The 19,341-nt window shown below is 42.8% G+C and overlaps 1 protein-coding gene across 1 annotated transcript; it reads left to right on the top strand.

Annotated features, from left to right (window-relative positions):
• Positions 1–2,728: 2,728 nt before the first annotated feature.
• Positions 2,729–19,078, top strand: LOC132998348 (paired amphipathic helix protein Sin3a-like). The gene is made up of 21 exons (XM_061067924.1): positions 2,729–2,919; positions 6,179–6,395; positions 6,729–6,902; positions 7,137–7,243; positions 7,361–7,694; positions 7,825–8,076; positions 8,233–8,385; positions 8,757–8,912; positions 9,213–9,299; positions 9,430–9,548; positions 9,946–10,171; positions 10,525–10,641; positions 10,787–11,025; positions 11,154–11,337; positions 11,566–12,148; positions 12,271–12,440; positions 13,009–13,182; positions 13,285–13,377; positions 14,181–14,275; positions 16,559–16,751; positions 17,093–19,078. The coding sequence occupies exons 2-21, from the start codon at positions 6,201–6,203 to the stop codon at positions 17,372–17,374; spliced, it is 3,933 nt and encodes a 1,310-aa protein (XP_060923907.1). The 5' UTR covers positions 2,729–2,919; positions 6,179–6,200; the 3' UTR covers positions 17,375–19,078.
• Positions 19,079–19,341: the final 263 nt, after the last annotated feature.

Raw genomic sequence — 19,341 nt, 5'->3', positions numbered from 1 at the left:
AACAGCACGTTCGAGGTTGTTACAACAGAAACCAACTACAAGATTTACCGCCTTGATTTGAACAGTCTACAGACCCATGGATCAACGGTATGTATTCTCATGCAACACATTTTTGTGTATTTTCTCTTAATGTCCCGAGACAAGTCTAAGCATACGTATGTTATATGTTTGTGTTCATAAATATGACTATAAATATTGCATCAACGTATATTTACATTCCATCAGTCAGTGATTTATGTTGCATGAGATATCTGTCCACTCTGCTAATAAATCTAATTATTTTGTGTTTTGCAGATGTATGTCGAGTGCACAGTCAATCTGTGTATCACCACTTTGCCTTCCTCGAAGTGCCCCGATCTGTGTTCCGAAACCTTTAATACCAAAGCACTGGTTTCAAGTGTGTTCACCAAATCTTACCCCGTCCGATCGGGACCCCTTAGCCTTGTGCCCACGACTGCTGCACCAACCACTCTCAGCACTACTACGATCCCCACCACTACAACTACTACTACTACTCCTACAACTACCACTACTACAACTACCACTACCACTACTACCACTACTACAACTACCACTACTTCCACACCCACAACTTCACATGGTAAAACTTTATTTTCTATACAAGGCCTCTACCTCAGTTTTTTTAGTTATTAATGATTAATAAAAAAATATATCAGTTCGTCTGCAGGCAAAAGCTTTTCCTTTACCTTTGAAGTTTCATCTCGTAAGAGATATTCACCAACTAAACAAAAATACACGGGTTTAAAAAAAGGACAAGTTAGAAATTCAAAACACCATGTCAGGGTCTAATTACAATATTGTCACAATTCATAAGAACAATTGTAGTTTTAAAATTTAGGCATCTAGTCAAGCCATAGCATCCTTTTTCTTATTTTAATATTTGTTACTTTTTGAATTAAATTAAATGTCCATCCACACATTGTGAATATAAAAACTCTTTGTAACCTCCATTCTCTCCTCTCGCAGCTCCAGGACAGATGTCATTCTTGGCAGTAGGAGTGATTTTAACAACTCTCAGCATATCTCTGCAGAACATCTTTCTTGACTGAAACATGCTGCTGCTCTGTGATCTGTCACAATATGAAACCCTGCGCTGGAGGATTTATCCCAAATTCGATTTTCCATGGTTCCACTGTATATTCTGAATTTCTCCTGCGAATCAAATAAAAGCTTCAACGCACTACGTCACGACGTCATCACAGCCACCAGGGAGGTTGTTTGCTGTGCTGTTGATCTATGTTGCATTATACAGAGTTGTGTGTTTGTTTGTTTGTCAGTGGTAATATGAAGAAAATGCTGATTTGCACCAAAGTTTTGGTTTAATTTTGTTATTATAATTGGTTTTATCAATTTCCATCCATCCATGTCATTGTTCCTCTCTTTCTCCTTACTTCCTGACAGCTCTCCACTGTTTGTAGCAAATACAGAACATACAAACTAATAATTATTTTATCATTAATATGACTTTATCATTCTGAACTACTTTGTATTTGTACTTAATACCCAGGGTTTGAATTGCTTAGCATATAGGCAAGCAATATTTTATTTGAAACCAACATTGGAGGGAAATTAAAGGGGCAAGATCATGAAAATGAGTCAAAGCACCTGACGCGACTATGCAGGGACAGATCTGTAATCCATTACTGCTACTACAAATAATGTCTACTATTTTTCAAAAAAAGATATTGGAATATATTTAAAACTACTAACATTACAAATGAAAAGTAGAGCTGCATATACATCAAATAAAAAATGTAAAATACAATAATTTATGCACATAAGAGTGTGATGATGCAGGTTGAAATCCAAAGTTTTCATTCTTGCACATTTTCTTGCCAGTTTCCGTCGAATTGCACACGATATACTACGGAAGCACATTTCTGCTTGTACAAGAAAATAAAGATGATTCAAAATTACGGGGTTGTTCGTTTCTAAATTATTAGAAAAAGTCATAATTATGAGATGGTAAGTGGTTATCTTTGAGAAATTGTCTCATTCTGTTGTCTTGGTAAGCAATGATGTTGAGGTAGTCATTATTTGGGGATACTACATTATTTTGAGTCATAGTTTCAGTTAGTGCTCAATACGCTGTGGCATTAAGTCGTTTTGAGAGAAGCCCTTGATTTTACTTGGTAAATCATTAACTTCAGTTCATGGAGCTTATTTGGGGAAACTAAGTCCTTATTTTGAGAAATAAAGTCATTACTTTGAGTTTCTGTCACTTACTAAAATGCAGTTGTAACAGCAGCAGGCAGGTCAAAATGAGATATATGTCAATGTCAGTGTCAATTTTATTAATATAGCACATTTAAAACATCTTGGTTGACCAAAGTGCTTTACAGGTGGAGTGGTACGACCAAAGCACAGTAAAGACATCAAAGTTCAAGCAATACATTAAACACACATTAAAGTTCAAGTAATACAAACAAAATACAATTATCAATGTAAAATATAAATACATAAAATAATAATAAAATATTCTTTAATATATACAAGAGAATAGAAAATAGAATAGAAACATAGCGCTGTATAAAGTACATGTATGCATTTAAAACGCATTTTTATTATTTTATAATCGGTGTGTTGTTGTCTGCGCATGCGCACAGCTGAGCCGTCACTGTATTTGTTTTCATTCTGCGTCGTCGACCAATCACGGCAGGGCCTGGGAGGACAGGTGCCCGCCCCCTCCCCGGCGGACACGCCTCTCTGTTCACCGCTTCATACAGACACTGTTGTTAGCGACGTAGCCGCCGCGGTCAACCTCATCTCGGACACTTCCACCGCGAACCACCGCCCCGAAGTTCCACCTTTTCCCCGGTAACGGCCGCGAGAAGGCCCGAGTAGCGGCTCGGTGCCCGGGCTCCGTCCCCCCGTGTTGCCGGTGGCAGTTCCTGAGAGGTGAGTGGACAGCGGTGCTAGCTAGTTAGCCCGATGGAAGGGGGGGTCGGTCGGTTGTTGTGCTAACGTTAGCATTTTTTCTCCGGGGAGCTGCTCCATAACCTTGCCGGAGGAAGCAGCTGGCGAGCGGGTGGGTTCCTGCGGCTGCTCGGCGACCTCCCGCGGGGGTTTCGACTCCCGACCCCCGCGACGCGAGGGTGCTCGGCGGCTGCGGCGGCTCCGCGAGCCCGCAGGTTCGAGAACTTCACTCCAGCTAGCGAGCTAACATAGCGACGACCACGAATTAGCCGACATGCTAACGCTGAGCAGACTGACCCGAGCCAACATGCATTTTATTTTATTTAATATTCTGTCGCTATTCTTCGTGGTGCCGGGTTATATCTCCCTGCCTGGCTCGGGGGTTGTTCGGGGTGGAAGGTGGCTGCTGCCGGGGGACCCGTGTGTGTGACGGGCTTTTCGCTCCAACTTCCCGCATAACTTGACGCTAATGCGACGTTAACGTTGGAGCAGAAGCTAGCTTGCTGGCTAACTAGCTAGCTAGCTTGCTAACGTTCTTCCTGACCTAACCGACCCAACACCGCTGGAATCGATCGGGACTTTTAATAACTTTGATAATGTCGCATTCTTTAATGTTGCGGTGGTCGCTTTTTGTGAGAAGCCAGCGGCATCGGGTTTGTGATTATCGGTCGCGATCGGGGCTGTTTTCGCGTCAGTTAACCGTCAGTTAGCCGAACATGCTCGGGCTCAGTCCCCGGGTCGGAGAGGGGCTGTCAACGACCGCCATCCAGACACAAACCCGCCTTTTACTGACTCTTTATCTGCCCGGCTCGCCCCTTGTGACTCCCCTGGGGACCGGTCGCTTGCCTCATAACGTCCCGAGCCACCGGGACCAGCGAGAGCCGGGGACGGATCGCGTTAAGCTCGGTGTGTGGCAGAGAGAGAGAGAGGGGGAGGGGAGGAGGCTACAGCGGGAGACAGCGCCTACACGCCCGGGGAACGAGGCTCGGCTGGCGGGTTCGGGTCGAGCCACAGTCGACACCTCTCGCCGGATTATTACTGTCGGAGGTGTTAACTTCGCGTTTCGTCGACCGGGGGCCGTGCGACGGACGCGGGCTCCGCCACGGAGGACCGTGTTCCCCGGTGGAGCTGGTGCGGGGAAGCGAGGCACAATGTCCGCCCTCCGCCGAGCTACTGGAATGACGTTCACCCAGGGACCGTCCACAAATTACTGTTCTCCGGCTACGTGTGTGTGTGCGCATGTGTCGTGGGAGCCACGCTGTTAGTTAGAGGCATCTTCATATTGAACTGAAATCTGAATCAAATAATTTAAAAGAGCTCGAACTATATGCTGTTTATCATTTGGCTGAGTTGCTTCTACATAATTTTATCGATTACAGGTGTTGCTCAATGCTTTAATGGTCTTGTGGACAACAAATTGGTTATTTACATCATCAGAAGTGTCTTTTTAATGCAAACATTCTAGTCAATTTATTAATTATCTCAAGACACTTAACATAGAAGGTCAAGGCCTTAAAAATTATAGAGAAACCCAAACGTTTCCAAATTGAGAAGCACTTGGGTGACTGTGGAGAGAAACAACTTCCTCATTGACTGGAAGAAATCCTCCAGCAGAACCAGACTCTATTGCCGACATCTAACTCAGCCAGTTGAAACATGAGAGAGAGATACCAGGAACAGTTGTGTACCATTATGTTTCACCTCTGACAGTCTAGTTGTAATAATGAAAACAAAAAAAAATGGTAATTATGATGTAAATATGTTAATGATACCAGCATCAGTTTATATAATAATAGTTGTTGATGTCGGAATGCTGCAGCTCTGGAGCCAGAGATACCTGCAAAGAGAGAAAGAAACATATATATATATAAAGCCCAGCAACTGGTTGTGGTTAATGTGTTAAAATATTTTAGTTGATATCATCTTCATATTGGCTTTAACTCTATTGAAGAAATAGTTTTAACAAGCTCAACCAAAACCAAGAGGACTATGCTGTCAATCATTTGGCTGAATTGGCTCTTCATAGGTCTAAGCACACAATAAAAAATAAGACACATTCTGGAACAGAGTTAAGACATTTAGCTAAAGTTACGTGTAATAAACATTATGATTACTATTTATCAGATGAGTAAAAATGTAGCTCTTTGCAACTTCAGTGGACTGAGCTTGCTACTTGGTTGACGGTCCCTAACTGGCATACACTGGCACTCTGCTCAACAATGGCACATGTCTATTTAAGGACAGTTGTAGTGAAGCAATTTGCAGGACACATTTAGTTTTTATTTTGATTTTTCAGGTTATTTTTGCTCCTGGCATTCCCTGATGTTTTAGTCTTCATTAATAATAAACTATTTTTTTTGTTCGTGATTTGTATTTAAGTTTGGGGAAGTTGTCACATCAGTGTTAGTTCTCTCAAAATGGGGTCAAGCACCAATATTCACACGAGTCAACTTAAAAAGGAGAGGCTTGGTGTTACATTCAGAGCGTGATTAGGCAGAAATAACTTCTAAAACCGATGTTTGCTTCTTGACTGTTGTAGCAAAGTTTTATTGGAGTTCATTACACTGGAAGACCTTTGCTGTGACACCTCGGAGTCTAAACAACAACCCGATGTGACACACTTCTCACATTTTGGATTAGATGACAGTGTGAAAGTGTTTTTTTTTTTTTTTACTATTGTTGCAGTGTATACAGATCAGAATTTAAACAAACTGCACTTAAAGCCGTTTGGGCTAGTGAAGCATTCATGTCATAATGATTACATGCTTTACATTAGTGCAATTAAAAATACATGACGTCATCATTTGACGAAGAAATTAAGTATTAATTTATTGCCAGTCAGATTTGAATCAGATTGTTGTTTAGATTTAAAATAAAGAGAAACAATAAAGAGAAACAAACAAGAACTTTTTGTAATGCCCCAAACAATAGTGAAATAAGTTGTTTGCAAAGAGTGTTTGTGTAGGTATCATTGTGACACTTGATATTATTGTTCTTTCTTTGCAAGAGAGCTGGGTGAACTCTAAAATGACTCACCTTGAGAGCTATGTTCTCAAAAGTTAATGTGAATATTTAGTTATTTTAATTAGTAAAAGTAATTGTTTGTCTCCCTTGGACCTTCGCTTTGTCCCTCTGTTACTGCAAAAATAAACACACATCGGCTGCACCCTCTTGACAAACGCTCACAGACTAAGTTGCTACTTACAGTCCGTTAACTGTCTGTTTTCTTTGTTCTCTTTAGTCCCTTGGACTATGTGTACACAATGAAGAGGCGCGTGGAGGACCAGGACCCAACATTTGCACCCCAGCAACAGCAATCACGACGTCCCCCAGTTCAAGGTATTGCAGAGAGCTTCCAGCACCGGGCCCTCGCCCCGGCCCCTACTGTGATCGAGGCAGCCACAGACACCATGCAGCCGTCCACCGGCATCCAGTATTCTCTCCCCCAGGGCTACCAGGTATGATCATATCAAAACAGTTACTCTAACCCTCGTGCATTTTCCCCTAAATTGTCTGTACAGACCATTTACTTTGAGCTGATTGGATAAGAGAAAAATCCATAGAGCTGCATGTTTGATTGTCAATTAAAGTGACAAAATCAAAAAAGCAGAACCCGAACTGAGTGCTTATAAAGGAATATTAATCCAGAATTGTGAAGCTCTTACAGTGAAAGGTTCAGTTTTTTAAATGTTCATTTGTTGTAGTTGTAATAATATGTACACAACTTTTAATCCTCAAAAGACATGGTTATTTTAAGATTTGAATACGAAAATGTATTTCTTTCTCAAAAGGTGCCCACAATGCCCCAGAGCACAAGTGGACATGGACACAACACTGCACCACATGTTGGTCCCCACACACACAGTCTGGCAGTTCAGTCCCAGGGTCCGGCAGTGGGCCCATGCCCCGTTCATCCCAATGCACCCATAACCTCTCAAGGACAGCAGCAGTTTCAGCGTCTGAAGGTACAACTACACGGAACAAATATACAAACTTTAACATGTATCCACCAAAGTAAATTAAACAACAACAATCTAGACCAGGTGTGTGGACTTATCACTGACACAAAAAAAAACAGTACAAAGCAAGACAATCATAAACCTTAATAGGATGTGTGTTTTTAATCTTCTGTCTTTCATGATTCATAGAATTGATGCACTCTTTGGTTATAATAATTTGGATGTTTCCGCTCTTTGTAGGTTGAAGACGCCTTGTCCTATCTGGATCAAGTGAAGCTGCAATTTGGGAATTACCCACAGGTTTATAATGATTTTCTTGACATCATGAAAGAGTTTAAGTCACAGAGGTGAGTCATAACAGTATTTTCTTTATGCAAAGTTTGAATATGTAACCGGCAGAACAAATATGTGCAACCAGTCGATGATGAGTCTGATAAATACAACCATTCCTTCTGTCCTTACAGCATTGACACTCCTGGAGTCATCAACCGCGTGTCCCAGCTCTTCAAGGGTCACCCAGACCTCATTATGGGTTTTAACACTTTCCTTCCCCCTGGATACAAGATTGAGATTCAAACCAACGAGCTGGTCAATGTGACCACGCCGGGTCAGATCCACTACATCACCCCGCATGGTATATCTGTTCAGAGCATGCCTACAGGTCCACCACCCAGCCAGCCTGTAAGCCATCACCAGCACCAGAGTCTGCCACAGGCTGGCCCACAGACCGCCACCACCACCACCACCACGACCACCCCACCCGTCCCAGCCCAACCTACTCCGAATAAAACCAGCAAGGTAGAACATATTCTATATTTACCACTGAACTTTATATAATAAGCTGAAACATTATATCAGTGTTTTAAAGTCCCAGTTTTCTTAGAAAGGTGCTTTAACATTGTGTTTCTTTTGTTGTTGTGTCCAACAGCCAGTTCAGTCTCCAGCCCATACACCCACGAGCCAGCCCAATCCATCCATCCCATCCTACGCCTCGCCGCGCTCACCGACCGTTCAGCCCCACACTCCTGTGAGCAGCACGCCGTCTGGGGGGCCGCCGCTCCAGAACAACCAGCCTGTGGAGTTCAACCATGCTATAAACTATGTCAACAAGATCAAGAACCGCTTCCAGGGTCAGCCAGACATCTACAAATCCTTCCTGGAAATCCTTCACACATACCAGGTAAGGACATATGCTCAAATTCAAAGTTATTCCTGAGTTGTAGTGTAAACATATCTGTGGGCACCCAGTTTAAATTTGTGATTTGACTGTCGGAGAAAGAGAACTTGGATAAACCTACTGTAATCTCACCACTTTTTTTTATTATCAATTATCCAGAAGGAGCAGCGAAATGCTAAAGAGGCAGGAGGTAACTACACCCCCACACTGACTGAACAGGAGGTCTACACTCAGGTGGCAAAGCTCTTCAAGAACCAGGAGGACCTGCTCTCGGAGTTCGGACAGTTCCTGCCCGACGCAAACAGCTCATTGGTGAGTCTCTGTGAAAAATCTTCCACGCCGAGGCCCATTTGAACTGGTACTACATCTAGCTAATGTGCTTTGTGACGATGTTGACATTAAACAAATGAATGGGTTTGCCTGTTTAGGCACTAGTGGTAATAGAAGTGTAGGACACTTTCTACAACACGTCTGAAATAACTACCACACACTTAAAACCAGCTCACTTGTTCTCTGCATTCAACAATTACCACCTCTGCCACATTCTTTTTCATTTACATCTCATTATTATAACTTCAGCAAAAGTTGACTATTTGCGCACATTGTTTTTGAACCTGCCTCTACATTCTTGTGACCTTACTTTGGACAGATTGTGATAATACAATATAATGATTCTGTTGTAGCTGCTTGCCAAGACTGCACCAGACAGGGCCGAGTCTGTGCGTAATGATCATGGTGGGACAGTAAAGAGACCCTTACTGAACAACAAACCACGGCTGAGCCAGAACGGCCTCACCATCAGAAGACCAGCAGGAGTGGGAGCCACGCCGCCTGTCAAGGTACACACCACTCTACCTGTCTGCTGGTTTTATATATACTCAGCTGTTTGCCCAATTTGTGTATTCCTTCAGTGTTACAGTAGAACTAGTAAATATGTTATATTTATAGAAACAAGGGTGGATGATATTCAAAACACCTCACAAACACACTACAGCAGCATCACACGCATCCTGCTACATCCTCCAAAGTGAACACGTTCAACAAGTGCCTTCGATTACCATTCAAACAATGAAGCCATTAAACCTTGGGACAGCCTGTGGCAGTTATTATTTTATCATGTCTTTTTATGACCCTTGCAGAAGAAGCCCAAGATAATGGGGAAGGACCACAGCATGAGTGAAGTCAGCAAACACAGCACCAGCACTGAAACCATGTTCTTTGAGAAGGTCAGTATCATTCTATTCAGTACCCATAATCATTATTTAAAGTCATCTTGATAACGAGGTGAAGATTACGATTACTAAAATGTAATAATACGATGGAATCATCTAAACTGTTGTTTTTTTGACCCAACAGGTGAAGAAGGCTCTTCAGAGCACAGAGGCCTACGACAACTTCCTCCGCTGTCTGCAAATTTTCAACCAGGAAGTCATTTCTCGCGCTGAGCTGGTCCAGTTAGTCATCCCATTCCTTGGGTGAGTTTCAAACATGCATCTGCCCTGGTTACACGTGATAGATTGATTGATATATATATATTGATATAACTTCTTTACTGCTCTGTCTTCTACCTAATAACTACAAAAAAACAATCATTAGTTTTATACAGGTATTCAATGCTTTAAAGAAATATAGTACAATTATTTAAGTATTATGACATTTTTCAGATTTTAAATCATATTCTTGCTTCACTCGTCAGATTGGGTTTGTTGTAAAACACAGTATTGATTTCATATCAACATTCATGTGAATAAAGTTAACTACTCATGGCACTGAACAATATCTGCTACTAATGTCAGTGCTACACATCTGTCAGTCACAAACCTGTAACTATTATTAATAGTTGTTTTTTTACGTGTGTTCCACAATTTACAGAAAATTCCCAGAGCTCTTTACTTGGTTCAAAAACTTCCTGGGCTACCGAGAGTTCAGTCACGGGGAGCCGAGCCACGCAGAGAGTATTCCCAAGGAGCGGGCGACGGAGGGCATCGCCATGGAGATCGACTACACTTCCTGCAAGAAGCTGGGCGCCAGTTATAGAGCACTGCCCAAGAGCTACCAGCAGCCAAAGTGCACAGGACGGACGCCGCTGTGCAGAGAGGTCAGTCGCTGAAGGAAGTCTGCTCACTGAAGTGTGTATGCCATGTTTCTCTCTCCCAGTGGGCTACCAGCAGGGGACCGTGAGAAGCAAACACCTCATGTACCCAAAGCAAGGCCAATCAATGGCTCGGGCAACAAACTAAAAACTCAGTACAAACCAGCAAACCCACTGTCCACTCATGCTAACACCGATCCACAGCAGTTGTGTGCTCGAATGTGAATGTTAGGAGCTGGTCACTTCACCTCCACCATGATGTCCCTACTTTGATTTCTGCTCCTGCCAACAATCGCACAATACAATCGAATAGTTTGTTTAAGTATTGATATTAAATTTAAGCAAATGTCCTATTGCAGGTTCTGAATGACACATGGGTGTCGTTTCCCTCGTGGTCTGAGGAGTCTACATTTGTGACCTCCAAGAAGACTCAATATGAAGAGCACATTTACAGATGTGAGGACGAGCGCTTTGAGGTGAGGAACTCTCAGTCAGCTCACACGTGTCAATCTGCTATAGAAAAGTCTGTACTGTGTTATCCAATCCAAAGCTGTGACCATTAGCCATAATCAGACAGTTTATCTAATTTGTCAATTATTTCCCTGATGTCCCCCCGTGTAGCTGGATGTCGTGTTGGAGACCAACCTTTCCACAATACGAGCCCTGGAGTCGGTGCAGCGGAAGCTTTCGCGCATGTCGGCCGAGGAGCAGCTGCGCTTCAAGCTGGACAACACGATGGGCGGCTCCTCAGAGGTCATTCACCGCAAAGCTATCCAGAGGATATATGGGGACAAGGCCAATGACATCATTGACGGGCTTAAGAAGAACCCAGCTGCGTCTGTCGCCATAGTGCTGAAAAGGTTAATGTCCAATTTTAATTTCCTATCTTCCCACATGTGTTTATGTATTATAGGATTTGGTTTGGTTTTAAGACCAAATGAGGATGTGGACAACTTTTCGAAACTTTTTTCTTTGGTCACACTTTCAGGTTAAAAATTAAGGAGGAGGAGTGGAGAGAAGCCCAGAGAGGATTCAACAAAATCTGGCAGGAGCAGAATGAAAAGTATTACCTGAAGTCACTGGACCATCAAAGCATCAACTTCAAGCAGAATGACACCAAAGTGCTGCGTTCAAAGACCTTGATCAATGAAATTGAGGTGCTATATGATGATGTGAGTAGATTGTTTCATTGACTTTACTTTTTATTTATATTCAAGAATAGGGTCAGTGTGATTGTTGCAGTAATTACATTCATCAACACAGCTGACTTTATAGTTCGAAGCTCTAGATGGGACTTCGATCCCAGCTGATGACTGTAGATGTTTGATCCCTCACACAGGATGTCGTTGAGTACAATTCCTCCAAATTCAGCCCGATTCACTCCTGTTTGTGTCTTGTAGCGTCAGGAGCAAGCGGCCGAGGTAGGCCCCGCCCCTCCGGTGAGCGGCCCGCACCTGACCCTGACCTACGACGACCGCCAGATCATGGAAGATGCCGCTGCCCTCATCATCCACCATGTCAAACGACAGGTGGGCATCTCGAAAGAAGACAAGTACAAGATCAAACAGATCATCCACCACTTCATCCCCGACCTGCTGTTCGCCCAGCGACTGGAGCTCTCGGATGTCGAGGACGAGGACGAAGAGGAGGAAGAAGACTTGGAGATGGATCAAGGCAGCCCCAAGAAGCACAACGGCTTGCCGGGCAGCAGCCCGTCCAAGTCCAAGCTCCTCTTCAGCAGCCCGGCAGCTCAGAAGCTGCGCGGCACAGACGACGCCTACAACCTGTTCTTCGTGAACAACTACTGGTACATCTTCCTTCGTCTACACAACATCCTCTGTTCTCGCTTGCTGCGGATCTACGGGCAAGCCGAGAAGCAGATCGAAGAGGACGCCCGCGAGCGCGAGTGGGAGAGAGAAGTGTTGGGGGTCAAAAGGGAGAAAAGTGAAAACCCAGCAATCCAACTGAAAATGAAGGAGCCAAGTAAGTGAGAAAATAAAACAACCCGTGGTTCCGCGTTTATCTTGATGCTTTTTTCTATAAATTGTACCTACGTGCTATTTGGTCATTTTTCACTCATCACGTTTACCAATGTCTTCCTGCAGTGGACACCGAGGTAGACGACTACTACTCGGTGTTTCTGGAAATGGTGCGCAACCTTTTGGATGGAAACATGGAGCCGGCTCAGTACGAGGACTCCCTAAGGGAAATGTTTACTATCCATGCCTACGTTGCCTTCACCATGGATAAGCTCATCCAAAGCATTGTCCGGCAGGTCAGCACAGTCACCATTATATCATTTGATTTGATCTGTTCCATGTGTAGTTTGTTTCAGATTCAAACTTTACTGGCTGGGCTTAATTTGTACAAAAGGCCTGAAGTTGTTGTTGTTTTTAATTGTCTTGCTACAAAGTGAACAGTTAATATGAGGGCCCTGAACTAAATGCTACAGCAGAATATCTTTAGTGTAACAACTAAACTTTAAGGAAACATGTTTGTGAAAATGAATATGTTTTAAAACTCCGTCCAGATCCAACCTGAGCTGAGAAATGTGAACTTGTACAATTTTGAGCATTATTTAAAAGAGAGCTTTCTTATATTATCTAAAAGTTCCCTAATTTAATCAACATTGAATCTGAAATCAAGTTGAATTGCACCCAGTAAATTGGAATTCAATAGATTGAGGAAATCAGGTGTCACGTCGTATATCTTATCTCAAAATTATGATTTGAGCATATTACCCTGAACTCACTGAGTGTGTCACTGTCACTTTTAGCCTCTGTGATCATGTTTGCCTCTTTGGACTTTGGGCTGTTTCTAACTCAAGCGGTTGTGTTTCCCAGCTCCAGCACCTCGTCACTGACGACGTATGCGCACGTGTAACAGACATGTACCTGAGTGAATGTGCCAATAAAGCGACGGGCGGCACGCTGTCCACGCAGACGTCCCGGTCCACGGCAGAGGGCGTCTACCAGCGCAAGGCCGAGCAGCTCATGTCGGATGAGAACAGCTTCAAGGTACGATGAGGCCACAGATGAATGAGAGTATTGCACATTAGTTTTAAATGATTTTGAAGGGTTCGTATTAGCTAATGAATGAATTGCTTGTGTTCTCCCCAGGTGATGTTTGTAAAGAGACGAGGATGTCTCAGCATGACCATGGAGCTGCTGGACGCAGAAGACGACAACTCCGACGAGCCAGCGGAGTCGGAGGTAAAACTCCTTTTAGTTATTGTTTCGTAGTAATTAACATTATTACTTCTTTAAAGTCTTAAAAGTTATCATTCATTTCCTCAGGTGTCTGCACATTTGTGTTTTGCAATCATTGTTTTCTTCATTCATTTCATTTGTTTGTCATTTTATCAGATTTACCGCTGAACTCAGACAGTTTCAGTTAATCCAAAACGATTTATCAAATACAATTAAGTCACTTTCCAGCTAGTTTCCCTATTCATTGTCTTTCTTTTTTCTTGTGTATGGAAGAATTTGTTTACCTCTTAATCCCACCTTCAAAGTAGTGATGGTGTTATTTCTGGTGAGTCATTTATTTCAAGGCGGGAAGCCCAGTCCCTTTGAATAAGTTATCACCGACAGGTTTATCGAATAGGGATGTTTTAAATCACCATCTGTTGGATGGGAGACGATGTTAATAATCCAGATGAGGGAACAGGTGCAGGATCACGAAGGGTAATGGTGTGTGTCTGCAAATTGGGAAATAATTACAGTGCCTCTCTCGGAAAATCCCTAAAAGGCCTGTTTATGAGAACAGACATGCCACAGACAGTGGACTATACGTAAGCATTGGTCCAGGAGGGCTTTTAAGGCTTGTGGTGTTAAAAATAAATAAATAAATGTGATATTAATCCAGCAATAATGTATTCCAGTCATGTAATTTACTTTACGGCTCAAAGGACACGTGCAGGTGTGCAGTACCTCTTCAAGTCACTTGTTTAAAAGAGTGAGAATGAGAGTGGGACTAATCAACTGTTTCTTCTGCTCTGTTCTCTCCTCCCCAGAGGTGGTCAGACTACGTGAGTAGATACCTGAACTCAGACTCTGCGTCCCCAGAGCTGCGCGAGCATCTGGCCCAGAAGCCGGTGTTCCTCCCCAGGTGAGGCTCCAGCCATGTCCCCCCCTCTTGTCTTCACTGTTAAAGCTTCTGTCCTGAGGCACTAGTCAGCCGAGCAGCTACTCCACTGTTGCCAAGCCTCCTGCCAAATACGACTCATTTTCTCAGATAGAAACAGTGGTACCTCTGCACAAGCCTGACTTAGGAAAGCTCCGATCACAAAAGCTGCGGGCGTAAAAAGCCTTTTTAGTAACAAACATGAAAGTTTTGAGAAGGTTAATCGAAAAAGAGAAAATACTGTGGTTCCGCTGACGTGCGTGCGGTGCCCGACTGCCCCTCTGTCACCGAGTCTCATTGGCCATTAATGTGATTTTTCAGTTTCTGACGTCTGCCTCAAATGGAAGATTGCACTTTACGTGGCCGTCTTTTAAAAAAGAAAAACATGGAATTTATTTATTCATTGATTCAGTTCCTTTTTAATGGAAATTTTTATTTATTACCAGCAAGGTTTTTTTAAAACGGCTTCGGCTCGATTGTGGGTTTCAAGTGTCCACCTACCTGGGAGAGCTACGAGAAAAATTTGGTTTGATTATTCACACTGTATTTGAATTGAAATGGTGATTTTCATTGTGTAACATAAAGGACAAAAGTCATCGAATGCACAAGCTAAGAGAAAAACAAATGGGTCCCACCTTTTGTCATTTTAATTTCCTTTTTTTCTACAATAACCTGTGACCTGAGTTTGAGAGACCGAAGCTCTTGTGTCGGACCTGAGAGACTTTGTTGAGACAGTGAAGTCGGGGTTTCCTTTCCTACCTTTTCATGCCCTTTTGTTTGTGATTGTATTCAGATCCAAGGTCCTGTATGTGACTTAATCACTGTTTGCAACTGTAAATGTTGAAATGTCAATTTATTTAAGTCTGTTATACTCAGTGTTATGTTTGTAATCATTTTCAGTGGAAACAGTGCACTCCCGTTGCAACTTTTTGTTGTGAGTGAGATTTTTTTCCACTGGTGTGACAGAGATTAGTGCTCATGTTTTTTAAAACTCTGGTCAAGCACATTATCTGCAACACTTGTACAGAGGAGTAGGGTTTGTAAATAAAAATGATCGTCTAAATTGTATGTTCCCATGTTGGCGTATTTCTTTCCCCGACACCTCCGAGCTGTGCGTGTGTGCGCTCTGTCCGAAACCTCCAGATGAACAATCTGTCATTGTGTTTGGTGCTTTTTGAGTTTTGAGTTTCTTTTGAGATGGCTGTCCATTACCATACACATTTCAATCAGGCTTTGTAAAAACACCAAATATCTTCTCCTACTTTTTCCCGTTTATTGATTAATTCACCCATTGCATAAATCTGGTACCTGACCGGGATTTATCATTTTTTTTCCAAACTTTACTTTGTTTATTTATCCATTTATTTTAAACTCATCAAATCTATGAGAGATCAGCAGCACAAAGAGGTCAAAACTTCTTCCTTCTTTACAAAAAATCACTGGCAGTAAAAAATATTCAGCAGTCTGTTTATTTTCCAGTTGTGTTGGGTTTTCATCTCATGATCATAACTTTCGGTACATTTGTTGGTGAAAGAATGTGCAAATCAAAAATATACTATACACATACTCCAGTTTTTACTTGTAATTGGCGCCACTGTCATGTGTTTAAAGTGGAGCTCTGAATGCTAAAATATGCTTCATGGTTTCAGTCGTCGCTCAACTGTAACCTCTGTGGTAAGTACACATTTAAAACTTTCATTCAGGTGGGGTGAATAATGATATTTCTATTAGCTGCACAAAATCGAGGGTTCAATCTCCAATTTCTTTAAGGAATTATTGTTTGCCAAGCGTATTTAGATCGATTACGTGGCTGTGCAACAGAAGTGCACTGTACAGAAATATTTCCCGACTGCTGCCTCTGCTGCTCTTATAGATCCGCATTTTCCCACGAATGATTTGACTCCCGAACTAGTTCTGATCCCCGGTGAGTTGCAATGCATGGGTTTCAAAAATATAGTTTAAAGGGACAGTCCTCTCAAATTTGACTGAGCTCTCCTCCAATTGTTTTCTCAATGTCCTGAATATTGTGCCTGACCACATCCCCTGGACTTAAAAAAATCGCACAACACATAAAGTCAAACACAAAATTGTGCCATCAAGTGAGATTTCGTTTCCAGATATTAATTTGTGCGAACTTTCCCTGTAAACGTGATTATTTGTTTGTTTCTTTCAAACTTACTGATTTATTTTGATGTGTGGCGCAGTCCAACGCACTTCTTCAGGATCAGTCAGTCTTACTCATGGCTGTCGATCTGTTTGGGCCTTCAGGAATTTGAGGCAGATAAGGAAGTGCCAGAGAGGATGGAAGGAGCAGGAGAGAAAGACCAAGGCCACGCCGCAGGACGCTCACCGGGCGCTGAAGATGCAGTGCATGTTCAAGCTCAACTCCTACAAGATGGTGTATGTCTGCAAGTCAGAGGATTGTATGTACAGGCCCACGGCTCTCACACGGGCCCACCAGGTGAGCACGGACCACACCTGAGTCGATCTGCTCCTGTGTCGATGTTAACAGTTTGAGGTGCAGTGCTGAAGAGTGAACAGGAAGCTCTAAAATGCACCATCAACAACCTATAAATAATAATTAGAATAAAGTAAAACGCACTATTTTTCCAATGTTCACAAAGGTTAAGGGTTTTTAAGTGTTCAAGTCATTTCATGTTTCAAGAACTTAAATGACGACAACTCTGTGTTCATGGCAATACGGTGAACTTTCTTTTTCTTGCTTGAGGAATGAGATGATTTTCTACACACATATTTCTGTGACTTTTATTTTGCTGAGCTGTCTCTCTCTCTCTGTCTCAGTCTCATCAGAGAGTGAACCAGCGCCTGCACAGACGCTTCCAGGCCAAAGTGGACACCTGGGCCAAAGATCACGTGACCAGCGCCATGGCCAGCGACAGCCGGAAGTGGCTGATGGGAGAAGAACAAGAGGACCTGATGTCCTGCACCACCACCCGCTGCCCGGAGGTCCTCCATTACCTCAACGTTAACAAGTACCGGGTGAAGTACAGAACACTTCAGAAAGAGAAAACAAACCATGGCAGCGGTGTGGTCACACAACAAACTGCCCGGGGTGAATTCTGATCCAGTAGCTCCGTGGGGAATTCTCCGACCTTCTGTTACTGGATTCAGTTGCCAAATTTGTGTTTTCAATCCACGATTCAAAGGAGACGGCAACTTCCCCACAAACCGAGTCGGAGAACGTTGCCTGAACTTTCAAAGCTTTCACCACAAAAAGTCTGCGATTTAGGAGAAATAGAAGTTTTTCCCGTCACTATATATCAAATAAAGATTTTCTTTTCCTAACATGAGATGAATATACGAAGCAGACGTCTCCTCATTGGAGGATTCAGAGTTTCAACGAAGCTACGTCAGCAACTTAGCAATGAAATGGGTGTTTTGTTTTTTTTCCAGAGTCTTCTCATCATTTCACAGGATATCGAAAACAAACGACCTCAGCGTTTCTCGTAGGTAGCGAAAACACGAACCTGTTACCTCGGTGGGAATGTTTGTACTCGGAGCTGAATCCGGCTTCCAGCTGTGAACCTGTAAAGCCTGTGAATGTTCTCCTCTGTGGTGGTGAAGGTGCAGCCGCCGGCGCCGTGTTCTCCAGCATCATAATTTATGACCGTCCAAATATGTTGTGTAAATATATTGTTCATATTATATAGATTTTTTTTTAAATGTCCTCTTTGTGTAGCGTGCATAGAGACGTGCATAGTCGGAGTTTTTAGGTAGAAGTCGCAGAGAAGTTTATTCAGAGAGTCATTCATTTGAACAGTTTTTTTACCAAAGGATGTTGGTGAGACCTTTTTACGCTTCGTGGTCGTCGAGCTCTTTGTCCCCGACGTCCTTCAATCGATCTGCCATTTTATACGTGTTTGTTTTGAGCCCTTTTTCTCACGCGAGCTTTTTAAGGTGATTGAATGTAGCCAAGCAGAAATTTCCCCTTTTTTGAAAGTACAGTGTTTTTCCAATTTTCAAAGTACTGACTTCTGAACAGTACCATCAACTTCTCCTCGTATTTAAACTTTACCAAAATGTCGGAATCTGAACGACAGGTTCCTCTGGTCTTTTAATTTAACGCCTGTAACAACCATACATGAGCTGTGCTTCTTTCTCTACGTGCAGTGTTGATGAAGAACACTGACTGATGTACAGTAGGTTTATATGTGAATGTCACGTGACTTGTGTACCATAAAGAGTGGAAGAAAACGAGCATTACTTCCATCAGTTCCACTTTATTTAAGTTTTCAGTTTGTGTTTCGTGCTGAAATACAAATGTGAATGTCGTTTCCCTGGAAAGAGGAAAACTGAGGATTTATTTGATTGAACTTTGCTCTCTGCGGTTTTGATAAAACTGGAATTGGCTCTGTAGATGTCAAAGTAAAGGTCAGATAAGCAACAAGTTGTTCCTCACATCAACCTGAGGAAGTCACTCAGATCAGTATAATATCTTTAACAACACGGGCAGATTGAATTAAACACAGGTAAAGTTCAGTGATGCTCAGCAAAGATCTCATCCTTTTAAAATCCCCCCCGAAGCTCCACGTGTCACAAGCCGCTGTCGACAATCTCTGAACACTTTATTACTTGGGTTTTTATTTTTCTAACTCCGCTGTGTTTGTTATGGGAAAAACCCATAGAAAGTCCCGGGAGCCGATTGTACATAAAGACATTGTTTGTACCTCGTTCGATGTGTCTCCTCTCTCTGACTTTTAAGATGTTGTACATGAGTGTTAGAACGGTGTTTTGCAATAAACTTTCCTCTGAATAGACACGAACTCCGACGACCGTTTTTCTTTTTCATTGCTGCCTCCGTTTTTATATTCAGGGGAATCTGCAGGTCTCCTCTTACTGCATCGGGCTGCCAGCGCCGTGGTTACATGAGAAGTGGAACGACGCTCTGAGAGAACATACCTCTGCCAAGGCCGGTTCTCTCTCTCTCTCTCTCTCTCTCTCTCTCTCTCTCTCTCTCTCTCTCTCTCTCTCTCTCTCTCTCTCTCTCTCTCTCTCTCTCTCTCTCTCTCTCTCTCTCTCTCTCTCTCTCT

This window comes from Limanda limanda, chromosome 3 (genome assembly GCF_963576545.1).
Source record: "Limanda limanda chromosome 3, fLimLim1.1, whole genome shotgun sequence".
Taxonomy (NCBI): Eukaryota; Metazoa; Chordata; class Actinopteri; order Pleuronectiformes; family Pleuronectidae; genus Limanda; species Limanda limanda.
The sequence above is the reverse complement of the archived record's forward strand: the minus strand, read 5'-3'. Positions and strand labels throughout refer to the sequence as shown.

Excerpts from the sequence above, each read along its gene's own strand:
- LOC132998348 (XM_061067924.1), top strand. The coding sequence starts at position 6,201 with ATGAAGAGGCGCGTGGAGGACCAGGACCCAACATTTGCACCCCAGCAA. Across the intron at positions 7,244-7,360 it reads AAAGAGTTTAAGTCACAGAG|CATTGACACTCCTGGAGTCA; the intron begins GTGAGTCATAAC and ends CTGTCCTTACAG. Across the intron at positions 13,183-13,284 it reads CGGATGAGAACAGCTTCAAG|GTGATGTTTGTAAAGAGACG; the intron begins GTACGATGAGGC and ends TGTTCTCCCCAG.